Source organism: Musa acuminata, chromosome BXJ1-6, assembly GCF_036884655.1.
Source record: "Musa acuminata AAA Group cultivar baxijiao chromosome BXJ1-6, Cavendish_Baxijiao_AAA, whole genome shotgun sequence".
NCBI classification, from domain to species: domain Eukaryota; kingdom Viridiplantae; phylum Streptophyta; class Magnoliopsida; order Zingiberales; family Musaceae; genus Musa; species Musa acuminata.
The window spans coordinates 34,882,489-34,907,356 of NC_088332.1; the positions used below are offsets into that span (position 1 = coordinate 34,882,489).

General features: G+C 38.6%; 1 protein-coding gene and 1 pseudogene across 1 annotated transcript; one reads left to right on the forward strand and one right to left on the reverse strand.

Moving 5' to 3' along the window:
• Positions 1–814: 814 nt before the first annotated feature.
• On the reverse strand, positions 815–8,516 carry LOC103988910 (BTB/POZ and MATH domain-containing protein 1). Its single transcript, XM_009407591.3, has 4 exons — positions 7,831–8,516; positions 4,799–5,147; positions 2,876–3,152; positions 815–1,232 (listed from the first exon to the last, which is right to left on the reverse strand). Exons 1-4 carry the CDS (start codon positions 8,274–8,276, stop codon positions 1,054–1,056), a joined length of 1,251 nt encoding a protein of 416 aa, XP_009405866.1. The 5' UTR covers positions 8,277–8,516; the 3' UTR covers positions 815–1,053.
• Positions 8,517–10,383: 1,867 nt separating this feature from the next.
• LOC135677503 (uncharacterized) lies at positions 10,384–16,211 on the forward strand (annotated as a pseudogene).
• Positions 16,212–24,868: the final 8,657 nt, after the last annotated feature.

Here is a 24,868-nt window from a genome sequence, read left to right on the forward strand (position 1 = left end):
AATCATGGGCATTGGTTGTAAAGAGAATGGAATCGAACCGACAATTAAGCCATTGAACCGACGGACATTGCACTATTCCATGTAATCGAGCTATAAGGTTTTTGGTCTCTACTTCTCTTATTGCGACTAATACGCTATCTGCCTCTCTGCTAATCTATTTAAGACCAGTTATATATACATATATATATAGCCTTTCTTCCCAAGCTATCTTTTCATCCCAACTTAGTTTACAGAAGGGAAGATTGATGTTTACTTCTTTTACTGTGGTCGTTTCATAGTGTAAATATTAATAGGCCACAATAAATCATTCCTCTCATTTTTCAAACTGACCGTCTACAACAGGATATACTTGCCTTGGTGAGTCCAAGATCAGATATGTATATTACTTCCATCAAAACATTCCACCAGTTGTATTGAATATAACGAAATCAGGAACTGGATGATCGAGGAGAAAAAGAAATTGATCACAAGGGACCTCTTAATAGTTGACCTTATATTTCTCAGATATTTCTGCGTCCCCCCATTACAGCTAATGTAATCAAATCGCCAGTCAAGAGACTAAATAAAAATGAAAACGAAATTATTATGATCCAAAATGCTACACAATTATCCACACAAGGCTATTTCACAACCTCCCGCCCGGGAGTTTAAGCGTTACACACGTACCACAAGCATTGCATTGTTCAGTGAGGATATGGCGGGACTACTGTCACCAAAGCAAGAGAGGTAGTCCAACTGATGCAGCCAGTTAAGAGATGTGCCAGAGTGCTGTCTGATTCTACCCAATGCAAAACTATAAACGAACAGAAGAAGATGACGACCAAAAAACGCTCCACAATTATTCACGCAAGTTCATTCCCCACAACCTCAGTTCTGGCATGGTACAACATTGCAGGAAACCCTTAGCTCAGTTCTGCTGACAGTAGTCAATAGAAGGCACATGGACATGGAAAATTTTCAAACTAGGATATTTATAACTTGACAAGAAACAAGTACAGGGCAGGAAGCAATGAACTTTCATCAATGGAATAACTGTTGCTGTTGCAGCAAATATCATATCCGGGGCTTCACCCGTCTTCCATTTGCATCACTCCCATCAAGGAGGGCATCACTTGAATACACGCTGGATGTTAGTGAATTTTCTCCGATCCTAGCGACGAGTGCAAGAAGCTCAATCAGAATAGATGGACAACTGACCTTCAAGTACTCGAATCCTTCAGTTTGCATCACAGCTGCACAATTCATTAGAACAAAAAAAAAAAACAGTTAGGTCTAGTAACACAAGTTATCTAAGATACTAGTTGAGATTTTCTTTACAGAGGCAGACAAGGCACGACTGCCGATTTAAGTACAGCCAACATATGCAATGTTATTCCTACAAGCAGAGAGAGATGCTTTCTTGTGAACCCCAAAACCCGTGTCACATGTTAGACTGCCTACTATACAGCACTTTCGCATGGCAATCACATAAGATGCGATCAGAGATCAGACACGATAATTTTTCATAGGTAGAAGTTCAAATAAAATGTCTGCCATATTCCAATTAATATATTAAAATGTTAAGAAGAAACCATCATGATCAATGTTAACATGCATTAGATGGTTCACCATCTACATGAAATAACTGAGACCTGAGAGTAGAGACAATGCATACTAAGAACAAGATATCACCAGAAAGACCATACAAACAAAATCAAATTCAGCAAGATCACAAGGAGTATAAATGGCAATTAACCTGTTAACTATGACTGCAGCCTACTACCCTATGCTCTATTAAGAGATAAAACCACTAGATCTTGTAGAATTGCTCAAGGTCAAAACACCAAAAAGATCAGGTCATCGACAAATATTTTGAATCTGGTTAAATAATCAACTATATGTTTAATGCAAGAGACATTTCTGCAGAGACAAGTTTACAGTGATATCATTTCAATTTACAGTTATGCTGCGAAATAAGGATAAACTACAACAGAAACAGTACAGTGGTTTGCTTAAATATCACCCAATATGTGAGCAAGAATCAACATGACTAGACAATTAAATCAAATGTCATCTTTAGATCTAACACTCGGCGCTTCATAGAGTTGCAGATAGAAGAAACAAAATCATGATGTGCCAATGCATGAGAACAGACATCGAAAGCAAGACGATACTGTCTGGTTACTGAAAACAGAAGCAAACAGAGAAAATGAGAACCTGACCAAGATATGTCCTCTTAGTAAAGCGCTGAGATGTCAAGGAGGAAGATGTACAGGAAAACAACTTAATAGACACCATACAATTCTGGAATTGACATCTAGGGCGATTGATATAGCTACGCTGATCAGTAACAAGCATTCACAACATTTGTCATTCGAGTAACAGTACATTGGTCTTCAGATATAGCACTTGTATAGCATGATCCTCAGAAATCATGATAGCAGAACGTACTGAATTACAATGACTGAATTTTGATTCAAAAAAATCATCTGTACATAGCTTGAAAAAATTCAAGCAAAAACATTCAAATATCCTATTACCGATGTTTAGATGCATATACTAATCTTCACATAAATTAGAAAATACACAGTTTTTTTGCTGAAAGAACTAAAGCCAGTGTTGTAAGAATAAAATAGTCTTATAGTTAAGAGATGGAAAGCAGAACTTTCAAAGAAGAGCAATGTCATCTTCCTGTGGAAATGATTACTCCAATGGACAATTATCTTTGAAGTTCACGCCACACCTTGCTGATCGAAAACCAGCACTGGGAACAAACAGGTGACAGATGTGCAATGATATATAATAGACACCCATGTTGTGTTTGACCAGTCCTTAATTTTTTTGTCCTAAAGATGTCACCATGAGAATACATTTAGCAGAGGAATACTAGTCATACCTCTCAAGTTCTCTGGCAAAGCAACAAATTTGAGACAAACAGATTTAAGCTGAGAACAGTGATGCTGCTCAGCCAGTGCTAAAGTAGTGGCCACAGTATTTATGGCGACATCCTCACACAGCTTGACTTCACAAAGTATTTTAAGCCTATCCAATGCATAGCGGTCAGCAGCAGCAAGCAAATGTTGAGCCATTAGAGTGGAAGCACATTTTGTATTCAGACCAGCTAGCTCTTCCAAGGCAGGTAGGGAATCCCAGTATATGAAATGGAGTAGAGCCTGAAAACACAACAATATGCAAATTTTGCTTTAAGTTGTTAAAAGCTCAATTGGTATGATTACAAAGAGAATGACAATACTAACGTGCATGAGGAACAAATGTGATATACACAGATTCCACATTCTCACTGTAGCATACAGTATTAAACTATTAATCATTAATTTTGTCTAATTAATTATAAATCACATATAGCAAATCCTTGTGCATGCAAAGATTAAAAAATGAAGATAAAGCCTACAGTAAGATGGCAAGCCCAAGATTGTATGAAAATTAGTTACACAAAATGCGTATATTCTGTGTAGTATGATATCATTGTCGAACATATGTTTTCAGTGTTATCCACACAAATGCATGCTGCACAGAAAATAAGGAACAAACTATGCACTACAATGATTATGTCATTGTCAATGGTGATCATGTTAAATTGATTAAATTTTCTTGTCACTTAATAAGGCTTGTGAATAAAATTTATGTTGTCTTGTATGTCAAAAGTATTTCATCCAACCAATATCACACAAAAAAAGAATCAACTAGAAAAATGTCATATATAGGATTTTAGTGTTGCACTTGCTTTTAGGGAGAGATTATGATAAGTAAGAAACACAAGATCCATCAGAAAGCACTTGTGTAATTGGATTTTCTTGTATCATAACTCATCTTAAGGAAACTTCCCATGTTACAGCAATATAGTACAATGTCATCTTTAGTCAACCTCATTAGCATAGAAATAACCAAACACAAGGTAGACAAAAGTGCAGATGAGTATATTCTTGGTTTAACAGCAAAATATAGGAGTATCAAACCCTTCTGAAGTGTCAACAGTAACATAAATAATAACTTTATAATCAATCAAGTGTAGTATTGCAAGTGGCATAAATGTAGACATAAGCTTCAGCAATGGTACTATCTTACCTTGCATTAATCCTGAAAAAATACCTAGTATGAAAGAAAGAAAGCGGCCTAGCCAATCACTATGTGAACTCACCCAAATGATATAGAAAAGTATAGGTGATAATGTTTGACGAAGTAAATTATATAACTTTATCATTAATTGCATATTCCTTCTTAACATAGATCCAAAGGAAAAGCAGTCATATGGTAATTCATCTGTGCAGACTGTGAATATCAATAAACCTATCAAGACAAAAATTCATTCATGCCCTTGAGAAGAACCGTCATTTTTGTGTAGCAACTATATATAAAGTTCAACCTTAAACCTCAAATTATGATGCCACTATCATAGGTAGCTTCATCAAAACATAAAGCTTCTACGAGCAACAGAAACTTTGACATTAACCTCAGAAGTTATTCCCTTGTCGCTCAAGGTAACTTTTGGATAAAGGGGCTTGCCACAAACCCAAGAGACAACTGGCAAGCCTGCACTGAAGTAAACTGGCATTACTATGTATGTAATTTAAGACGTGCAACAAGACAGCATTTACTCCATTAACCAAAGGCCTAGAAAGAGCTTGAACTTGATCAAAAGAAGTAAAGAAACTACAATAACTTCTTAAATAAAGGGGAAAAGAGAAATCCAGTAAACAAGAATTCAAATTAGCCATAATGCATAAGTTAAATGACGAAAGAATCTGAACCACAAAATGTGACAACACCAAATCCAAATTAAGAAGCATAAATACCCTACCTTAAAAACTGGAGTTTCCATGTCTTCAACCTTTATACAATGCATGTTCCTGTCTTTCATCGGACCAAAAAGTTGAGCCCTGAAAACAGGTGAACGAGCTGCAAGGACCAATTTGTGAGCATTGAAAATCTCACCATCAACTTCAAAACTTACATCGGTTCCTTTTCCACTATCTAGAAGCTGGCCAAAATTCTGAGTTATGTTAGAAGATGGCACTGCAATGGTATAAATTTTGGGTCCCTCAGTGTGCGATCTAACAACGCCAACACTACAATTAACTAAGAGACAATCATCTTTAAGATATGCTGATGACTCTAAAGCACTTCTTCTGAAAAAACGCTTATAACCCCTGCATCATTCACAACAAATGCAATATTATTGTAAATGGGCATTCATAGTATAAATTATTGCATTCCTGTATAAAATTCACATAGTGCTATATTGCAGAACATGTAAAAGAAATGTAATTATGCCCTTAAAAGAATGTCATGTTACCTTATTAAAAGCTCTCTCTTGAAAAAGATGAAAAAAATGTATCATTGATTATCTGAAATGATAAAAAGGAGAAAATTGACAAAACGAACACTGATCATGCTTGACTTAGTTATATCTTTAGCCAGCCAGACATTAATACCTAAAAGAAGCTTCAAATTGTTAATATGGAGCTTTCAGATGTCTATCAAAAATTATTCAGATGGAATAGTTCTTTAATACAGACTTCAGGAAAAATTTCTAACCTAACCAACTTCACGCTAATGTAACTTATTTTTTAGCATTACCATCTTTAACATTTGAGTTAAGAGGTAGAAAATCTTAATCAAGCAGATAATTAAGTCATTATGATGACAATAATACTAATATTAAGTAACTCAGTTTATGAGCATTACCGTTCTCTACAATTTAAGTACAAGGACATCTGAGGATGATTAAGAAAAATCTTATTCAAGAACATAATTAGGTCATTGTGAAATCAATGCTCCCTAATTTATAACCATGGACATTTTCCACGCAGAAACTGATAAAGGACAAGAACATCTTATCCAATAAAATTGTTGAGTAAAGGATAAGTAGATCAGACAATTAGTGAGACCACCAGATTTTACCATACATTTTCCACACAAAGCAACACGAGCTATCAAATAGCATACTCTTTCTATTTTAAATGGATCACCAAAATATGCTAATGTTAAGTAGTTCAACTAGAACCATAAAACCCTTAAAACTGACTGAATTATATCATATTATAAAAACAATGAAAAACATCCAGCTAGCAAGCTTGGTAAGACTGGCAAAAGGGTCAAAAACTTAAAACTGTATTTGAATCCTTCGTACCAAATTTCTTGATTGTCTATACCAAACACCAATCCTCGCTCTCCGCACCTCACCTGCATTACATCAGCAATGCATTGTGTTGCACCGGTTCCCATGTTCAGCACCCAGCCACAACTTGCATGTCATATGACCTTGGAAACCATGTTCCATGATGACCTACAACATATCTACCTAAAGCCTAATCTGATGGAGCCATGAATACTAATCCCAATAGAGCCAGACAAGGGCCTAAGCCTTCTTTTTTGTTTTTGCTTAAGAAAACTCAGAGGATGGGTATTCAGAATAGTAATGTGAGTAAATAAAAGAGAGAGAGAGAGAGAGAGAGAGAGAGGGAGAGAGAGAGAGAAGAAGAAGGGGGTGAGGGGGGCAGAGAGATAAGATATTTGCAACAAAATACTCCTAATAATTATCTGAATCAAAGTAGGGTTTGGGTATGGGACAATGTATAAGTAAAGAAAGCCTAAGAACCCTAAAAGAAGGTCAAGACTGAAATTTTTTTAATTTTACATTAATCTCCTGCAATTTACCAGTGATAGTTTTTTTCCTTGGTTTATTCTTTGGAGGCCCCTACTTCAGCTCAAATGAAAGGGGCACCTCTTAGGAGGCATCAGTCCTAACAAAAAAGACCATGATCATTAACTAAATTCTACTGATAAACTGATACTGTGAAATTGTTACTAAAAAGCCAGATGTTGAATCATATAACAGAGCACATTATTCATACCAATTTTCTTCAAATAATGCATTAACACTGATAAGAATAAAACGCTAGTATAGTGGGAGTTTAAACATATCAAGGACTTCTGGCGAAGTGAAGAGAAATTCAAACAAGGGCATATTGTCAATGTGAACAGAAACTAATATAAATATTACTAGAACCTTCCAACTTTCACCTGTAAACAAGGGCATATTGTCAAAGTGAACAGAAAAAAATATAGTCTATGAACAGATTACTAGAACCTTCCAACTTGCAAACACCTCTTAGGTTAATCAGGTAAACCACACTTTTTCCTATATCAGAACAGACTTTCACCTGTAAGTCATGTGAATATAAATGTTTCACATTGTCAGAATTTCAAAAAGTAAAGGATTACTTTTTTAAACTCATGATCATCTTTTACAGTGAAAAAATTCAACATCCATGACCATCAAGACAAAATTTTCACTTAACAATTATTTGGTCATAGCTTGAGCTTAAAAGAATGAAGTGCACAAGTACTGAGATGCCTCAAACAGAACCATGAACTGCAAGAATTTCCAAGCACACAGTCCAAATAAGAAAACAAGTGAACAAATAAAATCGATCAAATTCACCATGCACTAATCAGTTCAAGAATCAACGCATCCTTTCTTTTGTGTTGCTACCTCATTCAGTAATTAACATTTTGATAACATCCACCCTCAGACAGCCATCTTCTTCGGATACAAACTAAATAAATGAAACTATAATTCACAACCAAGGTAATCACTAACGACTCATCGATAGCCTAGTTAAAAGAAGGAAAAAAAAACTTATCCCTAGAAACTAATTATGTCAATTTTATTAAGATGTGTTCTGCATATTTAAGAACGATCTACAAGATCCCAAAGCAAAGAAAAAATACATCAAACTAAAACCATCCCAAGAATCATAAATAAGTTATCCAACAAGAAAGAAACGATCGAAAGCATAATTCACACGACACGCCAGCCCAACTCACCACATGCTGCCGCGGTACTTGAGAGTGTAAGGACCGCCCTCCAGCGTTCTCCCAAAGTGGCTATGAACCTTGTGCTGCTCCTTCCCGCTCTGATCCAGCAGCGTGAGCTCGAAAAGCGCCCTCACGTCGGTCCCCTCGCTCGCGAGGGCGATGAACAGCGACACGTACGCCGCGCCGTCCTCCAAGCTCTTCCCGTCAGGGTAGAAGTAGATGGCCCAGTCGTAGCCCCCCACCGTGAACGTGTCCGACGCCGTGTACTTGCCGATGCCCATCCCCTTGAGCAGCGAAAAACCGGAGATCCTAAAGTGGTGGGAGCCGTTCACCGTGTCGGTGATGGACGTCGACGCCGTCTCCGTCGGCGGCTGATTAGGCGCCGAGGGGTGGGAAGAAGACGAGGAGGACGTCCGGGAGGAGGTGCCTCCTCTGTATACCCTGCCGCTACCCATCTTGAAGGGCTCAGAACGACTGGATCGGCGGCCCCAATCGATCTAGGGTTCCGGCGAAAGAGAAATTGCCGAGGAAGGCAGAATCAATTGAAGCCCAACGGACCTAGGGTTTTGCTGTGGGAGATCGGGGGATTGCGATCTCACGAAATTAGGGTTCGAATCGACGACGGCTAAGGAAAAGGAAAGGGAAAGGGAGCGCCTATCGAGGTCGAGAGGGGAGAAGTCGGTCGAGAGAGAGGAAGAGGAGGTTGGGGGGCAATTAATAGCCGTCGGGATAGAACGAAGGGCGATACTTTTTGTACCCGTCCCGACGCAACCCTCGTTCCCACCTTCCCTGTGAATGGATTATTGGGTGGGGCCCATAATGAGTCACTGTCTCATCAACCCCCCCTCGTTGTTTTCAGTAAACGGGCGGTCGCTTTATCGGGTAAACGTTACTGGTGGGAAAAGAACGTTGTAGAAGAATATCTCGCAAGGGAAACGAGCATGGGATGCGTCCTCGTTTATGTTCTCACGTGTTTGGTGACGTACATTAGAAACTTTACGTGTTGCGATGATAAACTTCAGAGACCAATAGGCTATAACGGGCTGGACTTTTCATCGGGCCCATCTTAATAGTGATTTAATAACTCCGTATATTTTATGTCGTATTTGACTTTACCTTATTTAATTAAAATATTTATCGATTTGAATTTTTTTTTTGACCTTCATACTTTGATCAACTCGCACGAGCAAAATTTTGCAAGATTGTTGGAAGTTTACGGATGGAAAAGTCATTTCATTCACATTCAAGAGAGATTAGTCATTTGGAAAAGGTCACATTATATTTTTCTTACAGTAAGCCTACAAAGTGGTACCATTTACCGATAAGCATTTTAAAATCATCTTTGATACTTGTTACCATTTTTACACCGTGAATTGGGAATCGATGCAATTTAGTCTTATCTCGAATATATAAGATTGACTTGATAGATTCTTATGGTGGTTAGTGTCGAGTATAAGCTAGTAGGAGCGGTCCCGAAGTGATCTTTGAGCCTCCGATATCATTCTGAGGCTAGGTTGGGTAAGCTTCGTCTCCTCGAGGGTCTTACAACAACCGTCAAAATCAAGAAAGATTTTTTTGACTCAACCTCTTTAACAATCAAGTTAGTTTTGTGAAATAAAAATAGTATGGGCTTTTGGGTCTAACCTTCGGTCTTTGTTTAGGTATTGGGGATTGATATTTATACTTAAAAAACCAATGAATGAATCACATCCAACGAGTAGCATATTTCTACAACCTTTTGTAGCCCATTTATGTGAGGGGTTGGTTTGTACGACCTCCAACAATGCATTATCGATAAAGAATGATTAGGGAGTATTACCTACAAGCCCTGACACCTAATAGGGTTGAGTCGAAAAATTTCTCGCGGGTGACAAACTAAGGGAGGCACAGGTCGACTCGAACCATTGCTCTCGACAACCAATCTATATTGTCTCCTTTGAGTTACAATCTACGATAGTCGACAGGTTGTTGCTCCACTATCGATCGTGGAGGAGAGGACCTAGGCATTGTGTCTTTTACGCCAACTTCTCGATGGTGATAAGCTGATGGATTATGATGGTTGCCATGATATTTCCTAGCAATACTAAAGATAAGTCTCACGATAGTGTTCTTGATTTTGAGAAATTTTTATCAACATAAATAGGTAAATTCTTATCGAGAAATTGTTTACTTGATTACATTGGTAAATAATAAGGCATACGTGTTAATTTCTCATTGCATGTGCTCACGATTTCATCCTGATTATGTTTTAGAAATACAATGTTATTGGTTTATTAAATTGTATTAGTAACAATTTTTTAAGAATATACTCCTATCTTGTAAAATTTATGGATATACACATTCTGTAAGTTAGTAAATTTGTTTAGAGATAGTGTGGTGGAAATATCAGTGCCACATGGCTGCCACATCAACGGACAACGGTGTTAAAGTTAATTTCGTATGATTGCTACATCTTCCGAAAACAAAAACAAAAAACAAAATTTCTCGCGAATTCGCTTTCTAATGTACGTCACTATAGAGGTAAACAGACGTGGAGCCCATAGGAGCAAAACCGCCCACAAAATGTTCGAATGCCTGCCGAGACTCGTCTCCTATCACTATAGAGGTAGTAAACTGTTTTGGGAGGTTTTATACTGCCGCGTTCCGAGTCTCCGGCCTCGAAAGGAGGGTGGTAGCTTATTCTGTCATTCAAATCCGAGAGAGAGAGAGAGAGAGAAAGAGAGAGAGAGGAAATTGGTTGGTGCGGTAGGGGACGAAGAGGTGGTAGACTTCGAGCCCGATGAAGATGATCTCATGGACAAGAAGGCCGGCGCTGCCGAGGCCGACCCCTCGCCTGCACCCAAGCTCCGATCCACGATCGCCGGAAATGCCTTGGGCCCGAGGAAGACCAAAGGCAGAGGCTTCCGCGAGTCGGAGCTAGGGATTTCGATTCCCTCGAGTCTGATGGCGGTCCCGATCCTCAACGGTGCATGCTTGAAGAAAACCCTTTTATTATTTAATATCTAGGATTTTTGGATATGGAGTTTCTCTTTATTATTTATCTTTATGCTTCTGTTGCATTGGAGGTTTTGTTAGTTCGATCATTTTAGGGTTTATTCATCTGAGTTTATGTCAATGCATTGTGTTTAAAGTAGACGATTTTGATTTCGTTTTATTTAGTTATTGGAATTTTGCTTATCATCTTCATACACTTACTTAGTTCATGGAAGTAGGAGATTTGGTACTCACACTTCGTTGAGGATTTAGTGTTTGCCATTCTGCTGGTAGTCATTAGAACTATGTCACAAAAAAAGGAACAACATGGAGTTAATGAAGTTATCATGTTTGGTAGTTAAATGCCCGGTCGAATGTTATGCTTGTAATCTACACAGTAGTAGGTGGCATACACTTCAACTTTGTGTGTATATATGATGACAATTATAGGTGGGATTTTTAAAGAGTTTTTAGGGCGAAACATGCATTTCCTTCCTGCCCAAGCGACCACAGTGTCCGATGTACTCGGATGTGCGACATTGTTAATAATCATTTTAACATTGAAATTTGAACTTATTCACTCTATGAGATGAAGCAATATATACAAATCAAGCCCTCAACATGGTCAAATCAATAAAATGAAGCTCCACATGTTTAAAGTCTATAGGTTTCAGTCTGTTCCATCTGACCATTTTGATACCAAGGAATAAACCAACAACTCCTTCATGAATGCCTACACATTCATGTTTCTTTCAAGTTTTTTAATTATTTCTTAACAAACTATTATATTCAAAATTTTCCTAGTTTATCATAGATTATGATCTTTATGTGTAATTAAAAATTCTAAAATAGAATAAATTAAGACATCCTTGTTGGTGCAATAATATAAAAATTATCCTTCAATGAAATCATAAATAGGTTCAAAATATTTTAAATTAAAATATGAGGTTTAGAAAAAAAAAATCCGAAGGCACACTAGCATTGTCATAAGCATATTTTTCAGTTTCGTATGAGCCTCTAATAAGAAACCACTCAAGTTACAACCATATGGATTTTTTTTACTAGCATGACCTTAAAGAATCAGAAGATGTGTGAAAAGTAGAAGAATTGAAAACTCAAAAGAACTGAATATGAAAAGAAGATAAAAAGGTAAAATTCTCTCTCTCTTTTTTCCTTAAATTTCTTTTACCTTCTTGGTTGATGTGGAAGAGACTTTTATGCCCTCGTCCATCCAATGGAGTGTCAACGAGTGACATAACGATCCATTCATGCATGCACGATGAATGAGCCATACGTGTGCCTGCATCACACACTATAGTATCATTGGTAGAAAGGTAAATATGTGTTTCCCTCTAAAAACTCTAATAATCCCCTACAAATATAAATTTTCTTTCAAACAAATAAACAAATAAAATTAATGATAAAATAAAAGCTTCTCATTCTTCTGTATAGTCAATGAATATCTAAATAACTATCATAAATGAAATAGAGTGAACTACGTTCCTTTGACCAAGAATTTAACTAAAACACAGTATGAAACTAGGAGCAGTTGCATCTTACATGCAATCAACAATGCTCGTTGTTGTTGGCATGCAAGTGTCTTACAAGTGCCACATGACTCTTCTCCAATGTCTCTTCCTCATCCAGCAAAAGGGTAAAAGAAAATTTAGGAATATCATAGAGAAACAAAGAAAGAAAAAGGAGATAATTTTAACTAAGTTAATCTTTTTCTACTATTTGATTTTTTAATTTTCTAATTCTTTCATTGATTATGCTCTTGGTGTTCGATCCGCTTTTGATTCTTCTCGATCGTGCTCGTAGAAGAATCAACCTCATAGAAGAATTGACCTAGTTATATATTGGGTGATTTTTTGTTAAACACAATAATGGGGTTGATGCGATTCGTTGTCTTCTTGTGCATGTCTGATGAGAAATCACTGATGGATTCTTTTACGAGCATGATCGTGAAAAATCGGAAGACATTTCAGTACTGACAACATAATAAGTGAAAGAGTTGAAAAATCGATAGAACCTAATATAGAAAATGATTGGAAGTCAAAATTCTCTCCTTTCCCTTCTTTATTTACTTCTTATTTGTCTTAGATTTTCTTCTACGTTTGCTGGATGGGGAATAGACTTTTATAACCTATTCCAATTAATGGAAGAGTGTCATGTGAAACTTGAAGGTACAAGATAGTAGCGCCAAGTGTTGTTGCATGCACCAAGGTGCGATGACCCTTGGTTCCATATTATATGAGGGCTAGTTGAGGTCTAGGTGAAGGGAACATAATTCAAAACCTGAATCATTCTGTTTTCTTCAATTGGATGCTTCACTAAACAAGGATACTTCTTTGAAAAAACAATTTGTTGCGTGAGCAGTTTTTATCTTATCATTTATTTTATCAGTTATTCATTTGTTTATTTGTTTGAAGTAAAATTTGTGTTTTGTGAGGATTCCAAGTGTTTTTAGTGGGAAACATAGAGTGTCATCTTACCCATTCTATTGTAGTGCACGATGTATGCACATTGACAATTCAGACATCATACATGCATGAGTGGACCATTCTTCTACTTATATCACACCTTGCGTGCATGCAATAACACTCGTCTTGGCTGTCACATTAGTGCCATGTGGGATTCCTCCATTGATTGGAGAGGCTATAAAAATCTCTTTTCCATCAAGGAAAAAAGAGTCTGTTTACGGCAGTGTCGAAGATACTTTGAGGGCTTCTGGATGTATGATTAAGCTGAATACAGATGTTTAGTGTTGTAAGTTTGGAAGAAAATTTCAAATTTACACTAAATGAAGTATTCACCTTTTCCCTATCATGAAATTGTTTAGTTTGATTGGATATTTATAACCAATGTAAAATATATGTAGAGTTTAATGCTCAGCATACATGTGCTGATCTTCTTTGATCTCATGAACAGAAAGAAAAACTACCATCTGCATGTTACAAGCCGGCAACACTGAGATTTAACAGCAATGAGCAACATATCATGTAACTAACTCATACCAAGAAAAACAGTTTGTATGTTCTTCTTGCAACTGTTGGCGATTGTAATAAAAATTGGACATGAGATTTTATGCTTCTGGAAGAATCCCAAATATGGTTTTCATCATCTCATGCTTGTATATCAGGTTATATATTTTACATATTTTGTACTGGAATTGTTTTGGGTAATGCCCGTCTCCTCTGCAGCTTGTGCTAGAAGATTATTTCTTGATGCTGCTTGTGTTTGTTAATTTTGGTTTCATGAAGAATATATAATAACTTACACAATTGTCAAACAGGTTGTATTTGTTTTTCTGGTAATGCATGACATTTTGATGTTAGCATATCTTAATATTATCCCCAATCACTATCCCATATGTGATTTTTCATAGGATGAATCTATTATTGGAAAGTAAGTATTACAAACACTTTTTCTTTTTGTTGTGACAGCTACTGAGGGGTGGATTATACTGGTCACCAGGGTCCATGAAGGGGCACAGGAGGATGATCTGCACAATGCCTTTCGTCAATTTGGTCAGGTCAAAAATTGCATCTAAATCTTGACCGTGACTGAATTTGTCAAGGTAATATAACAGTTCTCATTAACTTTGTGAAAACAGTGATTGTGTAATCATGTTTAATCCTTGTAAATATTACTATGTAGTCTCTTTTGATTTTTTTTCTTTAAAATTGCCGGAGATAAAAACAAAAGTGCTTAACCACTAACTTTTTTTTTTTGGTAGTTTTGGGACTATAATACTTCTGTAGACATAACTGTTAATATAGATAAATATTGGATGTACCAGTATTCAACTTTTTAATCGTTTGATCTGACGGATAGTTAAATCAAAATTTGACAGTGGCATATGGAGCTATAGTGTGCAACAACGGACACAATGGGGTACTCTCTGGCTATGAAGCACGAACAGGCTATATATATATATATCCTTGTGATTCTTGAGGGTAAGGATTGTGAATTGGTTGATTCGTTGAAGTCGAATAATAGATGTCTTGATGCTCAAAATAGAAGTTGACACTAATTAACAATACTTGGCTATAAGATTCGTTTTACTAGTGTGTCGGTCGGCCAACGATATGGTACGTGTCGTTTCTACCAATATATCATGTGTTGGTATGATTGTACATATTGACAAAAAAAAAAGAGTATATAATAGTTTTAAAAAATTTTAAAAATAAAAATTATTAGATTAGGGTTTTTAAGTTAAAAACAAATATAAATCTAGTATAATTTTAGAAAAAAAATAATTTAAATTAAGAAAGAATAACGATACATATTTTTCTCGAGAGAAGTAGCTTATAGTAGGTTTCTAGAATTTGAATTGTACGTTTGGAATAAGGAGTAGATGAGTTAGAGAGAGTCAAAGGAGGGAGAATGAGTGGATAGAAAGGGTTTTTTATTGAATTCAATGAGATCTTTATAAAAATCAATTAATCATTTAAAATGCTTGCATTACTTTTCACTACTACTTTTCACTATTTGTGTAGCTTATTTTAAATTAAAGTCTTTGTACGTTCAGTTTGTAATTTGCTTACTTATTTCGGGTTATGCCTTTATTGAATTCAATGAGAGCTTCAACGAAGCACAAGCTACAATTACAACACTCGATGGATCCGAGCTTCGTACGCAAGCAATTTTTGTTGATCGGGCATTTAGTAGAGAAGGTAATAATATTATATCTACTTATAATGTCAGTATCATATTTAAGCAAATTGTCAGTAGCATCTTCCAAAACTTCATATTAGAAGCTGAAAGCTGATTATTATTCTGTTCGTCTGCATTTTCAATTGCGTGATTTCTTTTCTTCAAAGTTGACTTCTCCCTTCAACATAACATCATCTCCCGTTCCCTTAACATCATCCTTCCTTAAATAACATTTGCTAGGAAACATCGTGTGACACTAATTTAAATCTTTAAGTTGCATAATTATCTAACCATCTTTTAAGTGAAGATTTATACTTCCAAATTTGTATGCACTCTGGTTCTTGTTGATCCGCCAAAATACGTTATTGTAATTTCTGTTTCAGGATGATCAGACTCGAGTATTGGAAGTCCATATGACAATTGCATTTCTTCTCACAGTGGAGAATCTCCACGTACTCATCGATCAAGTAGGCAGTTACTCCTGCTTGATTCAAATGAGTAACTGCCTACTTCTAGAAGCGACACAGGAAGTTCAAGCCAAACCCAACCCCAAGGCCGTTACTCATTTGAATCAACTAATGAATCAAGTGACCTCCTCCTACAATACCAACAGGAGATGGATAGACTCACATCCGGAACACGTGGAGGACTCTCTTTCAGCAAAATGGGATTATCTGAAAGGAGGCTCGGAGCAATTCAAAAGGAAGCCTCCAGACAAGCACTTGAGGCATTGCAACAATTCTTCAACATCCACTTAATCAAGACTAAAGAGTATCAGAGAAGGAGCGGTGGAAAAGACAACTGGTACAGAGACTGGTTACCAGTCGTTCTTCAACAACAACGACAACTGGAAGAGGCCCTATCTCTGGTAAAAGACGTCTCACAAAGAACAACCAGCTTCAGCCTTTAGGGAATGGCGGACCCCTACAATCAGCTGAAGGAATCCACTTTCTCTTCGCCGCCAAATAAAGACAAGTGAAGCTTCCGGGAACCACTTGTAGTATCCACCAGCTGGCAACAGCTGGATGTACTTATTTTCCTTAGTGTTTAAGTAAGAAAGAGCTGAGCCTCGGGGAGCCGCTCGTAGTGTCTACCAGCTGGTAACAGCTGGATGCATTTTACTTTCCTTAGAGATTAAGCAAAACGAGCTGAGCCTCGGGGAGCCGCTCAGTTCGAAAGCTGGCAACAGCTGGACAAAGGAATATAAAAGGAATGGATGTAAGTGCGATGGGGCCCAATGAGCACCCGACTTTATCCTTCCTTTCTATATAAACCCTCGCCCAGACTCTTGCAAGGCATCGGTCGAAAAACCAGAGCCTTACTTGAGTAAAAACCAATCTGTAAGCCTTTCAGCAATCCTTTGTAAGCAATTTAAGTTTTCTTCTCGTTCAATTTCAGCAATTTCACTTTGTGGTGAGAAGATCTACAACATACAAAGGCAAACCCCACTCATCTCATGCAAGAATCGAAAAGAGAAAGCATCTGATAAGAAATAAAAAATGCAAATGCTATCTCTGCGGGGAAGAAGGACACTATGCAAGAGAATGTCCTAATGACAAAAAAAATATCAAAAGGGTAGCTATATTTGAACAACTAGATATCCCTGAAGAATATGAAATACTATCTGTCCAGGAAGGAGAAAACCAAAGCGATGCTATCTACTCAATATCTGAAGGAGAAGATGCGGAAGACCTACAACACGGTATTCACTCCTTCACCCACAAAATTTTTGCTCTAGTAGAAGATAGTAGAACTTGGTGGATAGGTCCTGAGACAGGATACAGGGCAAGGATACAAGTCTCCCAAGAACAAGCGGAATGCAGGCATATATGGGAAATCAACACAAAGCTACCATCAGTACTAGAAGAATGCAAATGCTGTAAAAGAAAATCACAAAGGAGACATAGGAGGCATTGTCCTCTATGCAAAATCACCTCTTGCGGAATGTGCAGTATATACTATTTTGACAAAAGAACACCTGTCATGATGGAAGAACCTCCGAGGTATGAACCTAGAAACTTGCTTCAAACACAACAAGATTTTATTAATCATTGTGAAGCTGAGATACGAAGGCTCAAAATGACCGTGGAATTCGAGCAACAAAAGGCCAAGGAATTAGAAGAAGCACATGCTCAATCCATAGCCATAGCACAAGAAAATCTCAACCTCAGAAATGAACTATCGGAACTAAAAGAAAAATACAGTAAACTGGAAGAAGAAATCCTGGAAGTAGACAGGTTGAGACTGGAAAAAGCAGACCTCCTAAGAGAAATACAAAGGCTCGGGAAGGTAAAAATTGAAGAAAGTGAAGAGGATGAAGAAGCTCTTGTTCTTTTAGAGGAAGAAACTCAAAAGGTTCTTTCTATGGAGACAAAAGAAACTGGAGGATCAAGAAAATCTAAGAACATGCTCTTCAACTTAAAGGTACATATGGAAATCCTAAATATTCCCCTTTTTGAAATTAACGCTATATTGGACACAGGAGCTACAACTTGCTGTATAGACGAAAGGGCTGTACCAAAAGCTGCAATAGAGGAAAATCCCTATGTAGTGCACTTCAGTGGGATTACCTCTAAAACAACAGCAAACAAGAAGTTAAGGGGAGGAAGGATGACTATTGGAAATAACAGTTTCAGAATACCATACACTTATGCATTTCCAATGAAGCTCGGGGATGACATTCAAATGATAATAGGCTGTAATTTCATAAGGGCAATGCAGGGAGGAGTAAGGATTGAAGGTAACACTGTCACATTCTATAAAAACCTGACAACTATTAATACTCTGCCCTACATCTCAACAGCCGCAGCAATAGAGGAGCTAGATCTGGAAGAGGATGATTATATCCAGATCCAGGAATCAGTGCTATATTCAGCAGAAACTCAACAAAGCAATGAAAGCATAAAGGCCAAGTTTGGAAGCCTATTGGATCAATTAAAGGCCCAAGGATATATTGGAGAAGATCCCCTCAAATACTGGAAAAAGAACAAAATAACATGCAAGCTGGAAATTAAGAATCCAGACTTTGTGGTAGAAGATAAACCTCTTAGGCATCTGACACCACAGGCAAAAGAAGCCTTTTCCAAACATGTGAAAGCGTTACTAGAGATCGGAATCATTAGACCAAGTAAAAGCAAGCATAGAACTACGGCTATAATTGTCAACTCAGGAACTACAGTGGACCCCATAACAGGAGCAGAAAGAAAGGGGAAGGAAAGGATGGTCTTCAACTACAAGAGGCTTAACGACATTACCGAAAAGGACCAATACAGCCTTCCCGGTATCAACACAATACTCAAGAAGGTTAGTAACAGCAAAATTTATTCAAAATTTGACTTAAAATCTGGTTTCCATCAAGTCGCAATGCACCCGGATTCAATCGAATGGACCGCATTCTGGGTTCCCGAAGGATTATACGAATGGCTTGCAATGCCATTCGGTCTTAAGAATGCCCCTGCTATATTCCAAAGGAAAATGGACAACTGTTTCAGAGGTACAGAACAATTTATTGCTGTGTACATAGATGACATACTTGTGTTCTCAAAAAATGAGAAGGAGCATGGGCAACATCTCACCAAAATGTTGGAAATATGTCAAGAAAACGGTCTTATTCTAAGCCCAACAAAAATGAAGATTGCAGTAAGAGAAATCGAGTTTCTTGGAGCAGTCCTAGGAAATTCAAAAATCAAGCTGCAACCCCATATCATCAAAAGGATCGCTGAGTATCAAGAAAAAGACCTCATGATAAAGAAGGGTCTTAGATCATGGTTGGGAATTCTGAATTACGCAAGAAGCTATATACCCAACCTAGGCAAACTATTAGGCCCGCTGTATTCAAAAACAAGCCCAACTGGTGAGAAAAGAATGAATGAGCAGGACTGGAAGCTAGTCAGGAAGATCAAAAACCTGGTACAGAACCTTCCTGACTTGGAAGTACCCCCTGAGGAATGTTTCATAATCCTAGAAACAGATGGATGTATGGAAGGTTGGGGAGGAATTTGCAAATGGAAGAAACAGAAATACGACCCCAGAAATACAGAAAAAATATGCGCATACGCCAGTGGAAGGTACAACCCAATCAAGTCCACCATAGATGCCGAAATGCATGCGGTTATGAAGACCCTTGAAGCATTAAAAATTTACTTCCTGGATAAAAAGGAAATTATCATAAGAACTGACTGCCAGGCAATCATAAGCTTCTTCAACAAATCCTCTCAGAACAAACCATCTAGGGTGAGATGGATGGCCTTCGTAGACTACATAACAGGAAGCGGCGTTGAAATCAAATTCGAGCACATTGAAGGAGAGAGTAACATCCTAGCCGACTCCTTATCTCGACTAATAAATATTTTGATTGCAGGATGGCCAAACGAATCACTCTGCCTACTTCTAGAAGCGACACAGGAAGTTCAAGCCAAACCCAACCCCAAGGCCGTTACTCATTTGAATCAACTAATGAATCAAGTGACCTCCTCCTACAATACCAACAGGAGATGGATAGACTCACATCCGGAACACGTGGAGGACTCTCTTTCAGCAAAATGGGATTATCTGAAAGGAGGCTCGGAGCAATTCAAAAGGAAGCCTCCAGACAAGCACTTGAGGCATTGCAACAATTCTTCAACATCCACTTAATCAAGACTAAAGAGTATCAGAGAAGGAGCGGTGGAAAAGACAACTGGTACAGAGACTGGTTACCAGTCGTTCTTCAACAACAACGACAACTGGAAGAGGCCCTATCTCTGGTAAAAGACGTCTCACAAAGAACAACCAGCTTCAGCCTTTAGGGAATGGCGGACCCCTACAATCAGCTGAAGGAATCCACTTTCTCTTCGCCGCCAAATAAAGACAAGTGAAGCTTCCGGGAACCACTTGTAGTATCCACCAGCTGGCAACAGCTGGATGTACTTATTTTCCTTAGTGTTTAAGTAAGAAAGAGCTGAGCCTCGGGGAGCCGCTCGTAGTGTCTACCAGCTGGTAACAGCTGGATGCATTTTACTTTCCTTAGAGATTAAGCAAAACGAGCTGAGCCTCGGGGAGCCGCTCAGTTCGAAAGCTGGCAACAGCTGGACAAAGGAATATAAAAGGAATGGATGTAAGTGCGATGGGGCCCAATGAGCACCCGACTTTATCCTTCCTTTCTATATAAACCCTCGCCCAGACTCTTGCAAGGCATCGGTCGAAAAACCAGAGCCTTACTTGAGTAAAAACCAATCTGTAAGCCTTTCAGCAATCCTTTGTAAGCAATTTAAGTTTTCTTCTCGTTCAATTTCAGCAATTTCATGTTCTAGTTCTATTCCGCTTCCTCTATTTGGTATCAGAGCCTACCGTTTTGTTATAGTCTCTTACTTTGCTTATGATATTAATGCTATATATACATGAAATTGATTTCTCTTGCAATCTAAACTTGTGAGGAGCCCGAGGAAGGCAATTAGGTCAGGGAACCGCAGTAAGACCTTTGACGCAAGCCCTCTAAAGTTAAGAAAGTAAGTAGAATTAAGCTCATGCATATCTAGTATATGTCTAAGCTTTGGGAAGAATCTATTCAGAAGTGGTATACCGACTCTCATACCTCCCATCTTGATTACTTAAATCTAGCCGAGACTTCAAAACCTACCCAAAAGGAACTAGCCCACAACATTTCAGTTATTTACGACCGAACTTGTCTCTCAAGTAGAGTAAATCTAAGAAACTTTAAGCTCCTGCTTGAAGAAAACCAAAACCTTGAGCATAGGATTAAAAGGCTTGAATCCTCAGTAAAAACATTAACCTCCTTATTTGTTGAAAATAAGCCTCTCACCCAAACTGAAGTTCAGAAACTGTTGCTTGAAATAACTAAGCAATCTAGGCTTATTGAAGAAGAAGCCTTACGGCTTTCACGAAACCTCGATCAAAAACTCCAAAGAATTGAAATCTTACTATCCAAAATAGAAAAGCAAATTTTTGGATGAGCCACATATCCTCAAGGAGTACCGAATCCTACAAAGAAGCTCTTAAGGCCACTGAATCCATTGATCCCCCGTCACTCGGTTTTCTTAAAACCAGTGATTGTCCGGGAACTCTCAGCCACCAGACAGCTGTAATTAAACAGCACAACGTGCAAATACAGCTTTTAATACAGATAGCTGAGGACATAAAAGGAATACGAACGGAACTACAGACAATACGGGAGTTGCAACAATCAAAACCCATACAATCCCAAGTAGTACCGGACGAACTCATCTCCAGACTAGCAAACCTCAACTTAGGTCCTTCAGAAAGACCTAAAGAGGCAAAAGGAAAAATTCTGGTCTTTAAAGACCCCATAAAAATTTTCCAAGAAGCAAGGAAATGACTACCATAACTCAAGAGGTGTCTACATCAACTCCTCTTGTGGAAGACCAAATCAGGAATTACCGGAGGAACCAGAGGAGAATATTCAACGCCAGAAGGCGACTCGGGCAGCTTATCTCCAGAAATACGGACTCAAATATACAAATTCTGGAACAACAGATAGACCCTCAAGCACAACTACAATTATCTATGAGGGAAAGGGCTACAATAGCGCCTGCTGAGGTGCTATATCATTCAAGAAGAGATGATGTACATCATAGGGTCTACACACACAGGTCTGAAGAAGCCATGTTGGTCACAAATAACCAGGAAGACAGGGCTTTTATACAAGAACGAAGTTTTGACCAACTGATCCGGAGTGGGATGAGATACATTCATCTAGGGATCCTTCAAGCAAGGATCCAAACACTCCACCGACAAGAAGAAGGAACACTAGCACTATTGGTGTTCCGCGACAACAGATGGGCTGACGACAGGTCCATCATTGCAACTATGGAAGTAGACCTGACTAGAGGGAGTCAATTAGTCTACGTGGTACCAGACACCATGATGACGATAGGAGATTTCTACCGTAACATACAACTCTCAATACTAACCCATGGTTATGATACATGGCAAAATGGAGAGGCCAATTTATTAATCACCAGGGGATTGGTAGGGCGACTTTCAAATACCCCGAATGTCGCCTTTGCATATGAAATTTCAGGGGTGGTGGACTACCTAACAAGCCATGGCGTAAGAGCTTTGCCAGGTAGGAGGTACTCCACAACAGAAATTCGAGGAAGAGACTGGATGATCAGGCCTACGCAGGTCTCGATTCCCATGCAACCTGTTGAGCTCAGAAGCCGAAACTTGATCGATGGGAGAATTTCGATCAGTTTTGAAAATTACAAAGCTGCATCAACATCCAGTAGGATCCAGTACAACAACGTTGACGATGAAACGTTCAGTGACGAAGAAGAGATACGAAGTCACACAATAGCCGTCAACATTCAACTTTCCAGTGATGAAGAAAACGAGGTGGAAGAACTACAAAAGGATCTAAACTTTTACTTCCAAAATATTAATGGCTCAAGGGAGGAAGTAGAAATGCCATATCCTCAAAGGCCTCGACGAGAACTAATCGCAGCAGGATTAGAAGAAGAATTAGTGATGGAATACCCCCAATTAGCAAAATTATCCCATCAGGTATATTCATCATCTGCTATTTCAAATTACAGGCCTCCTTCGGACTCAACTATGGGGCCAATAAACTACCCCCCAGCAGTAAACATAGAATCCACAAGTCAAAGGCCAGAGTATGAAGGATACTCAAGGCAACAACCGAAGTACAAAGCGAAAAACTTTTCTGAAGCCTGGAACCTTCCTTCAGCATTCCAACAACATACAAAGGCAAACCCCACTCATCTCATGCAAGAATCGAAAAGAGAAAGCATCTGATAAGAAATAAAAAATGCAAATGCTATCTCTGCGGGGAAGAAGGACACTATGCAAGAGAATGTCCTAATGACAAAAAAAATACCTCCTTCTCGTTCTGCTCTGATACCAAATAGAGGAAGCGGAATAGAACTAGAACATGAAATTGCTGAAATTGAACGAGAAGAAAACTTAAATTGCTTACAAAGGATTGCTGAAAGGCTTACAGATTGGTTTTTACTCAAGTAAGGCTCTGGTTTTTCGACCGATGCCTTGCAAGAGTCTGGGCGAGGGTTTATATAGAAAGGAAGGATAAAGTCGGGTGCTCATTGGGCCCCATCGCACTTACATCCATTCCTTTTATATTCCTTTGTCCAGCTGTTGCCAGCTTTCGAACTGAGCGGCTCCCCGAGGCTCAGCTCGTTTTGCTTAATCTCTAAGGAAAGTAAAATGCATCCAGCTGTTACCAGCTGGTAGACACTACGAGCGGCTCCCCGAGGCTCAGCTCTTTCTTACTTAAACACTAAGGAAAATAAGTACATCCAGCTGTTGCCAGCTGGTGGATACTACAAGTGGTTCCCGGAAGCTTCACTTGTCTTTATTTGGCGGCGAAGAGAAAGTGGATTCCTTCAGCTGATTGTAGGGGTCCGCCATTCCCTAAAGGCTGAAGCTGGTTGTTCTTTGTGAGACGTCTTTTACCAGAGATAGGGCCTCTTCCAGTTGTCGTTGTTGTTGAAGAACGACTGGTAACCAGTCTCTGTACCAGTTGTCTTTTCCACCGCTCCTTCTCTGATACTCTTTAGTCTTGATTAAGTGGATGTTGAAGAATTGTTGCAATGCCTCAAGTGCTTGTCTGGAGGCTTCCTTTTGAATTGCTCCGAGCCTCCTTTCAGATAATCCCATTTTGCTGAAAGAGAGTCCTCCACGTGTTCCGGATGTGAGTCTATCCATCTCCTGTTGGTATTATAGGAGGAGGTCACTTGATTCATTAGTTGATTCAAATGAGTAACGGCCTTGGGGTTGGGTTTGGCTTGAACTTCCTGTGTCGCTTCTAGAAGTAGGCAGAGTGATTCGTTTGGCCATCCTGCAATCAAAATATTTATTAGTCGAGATAAGGAGTCGGCTAGGATGTTACTCTCTCCTTCAATGTGCTCGAATTTGATTTCAACGCCGCTTCCTGTTATGTAGTCTACGAAGGCCATCCATCTCACCCTAGATGGTTTGTTCTGAGAGGATTTGTTGAAGAAGCTTATGATTGCCTGGCAGTCAGTTCTTATGATAATTTCCTTTTTATCCAGGAAGTAAATTTTTAATGCTTCAAGGGTCTTCATAACCGCATGCATTTCGGCATCTATGGTGGACTTGATTGGGTTGTACCTTCCACTGGCGTATGCGCATATTTTTTCTGTATTTCTGGGGTCGTATTTCTGTTTCTTCCATTTGCAAATTCCTCCCCAACCTTCCATACATCCATCTGTTTCTAGGATTATGAAACATTCCTCAGGGGGTACTTCCAAGTCAGGAAGGTTCTGTACCAGGTTTTTGATCTTCCTGACTAGCTTCCAGTCCTGCTCATTCATTCTTTTCTCACCAGTTGGGCTTGTTTTTGAATACAGCGGGCCTAATAGTTTGCCTAGGTTGGGTATATAGCTTCTTGCGTAATTCA

What these genes read in the sequence shown, in the direction of transcription:
- LOC103988910 (XM_009407591.3), bottom strand. Translation starts at nt 8,276, where the DNA reads ATGGGTAGCGGCAGGGTATACAGAGGAGGCACCTCCTCCCGGACGTCC. An exon ending in TGGAAACTCCAGTTTTTAAG is followed by an intron (nt 3,153 to 4,798) that starts GTAGGGTATTTA and finishes TTGTGTTTTCAG; the next exon opens with GCTCTACTCCATTTCATATA. An exon ending in TTTGCCAGAGAACTTGAGAG is followed by an intron (nt 1,233 to 2,875) that starts GTATGACTAGTA and finishes TGAATTGTGCAG; the next exon opens with CTGTGATGCAAACTGAAGGA.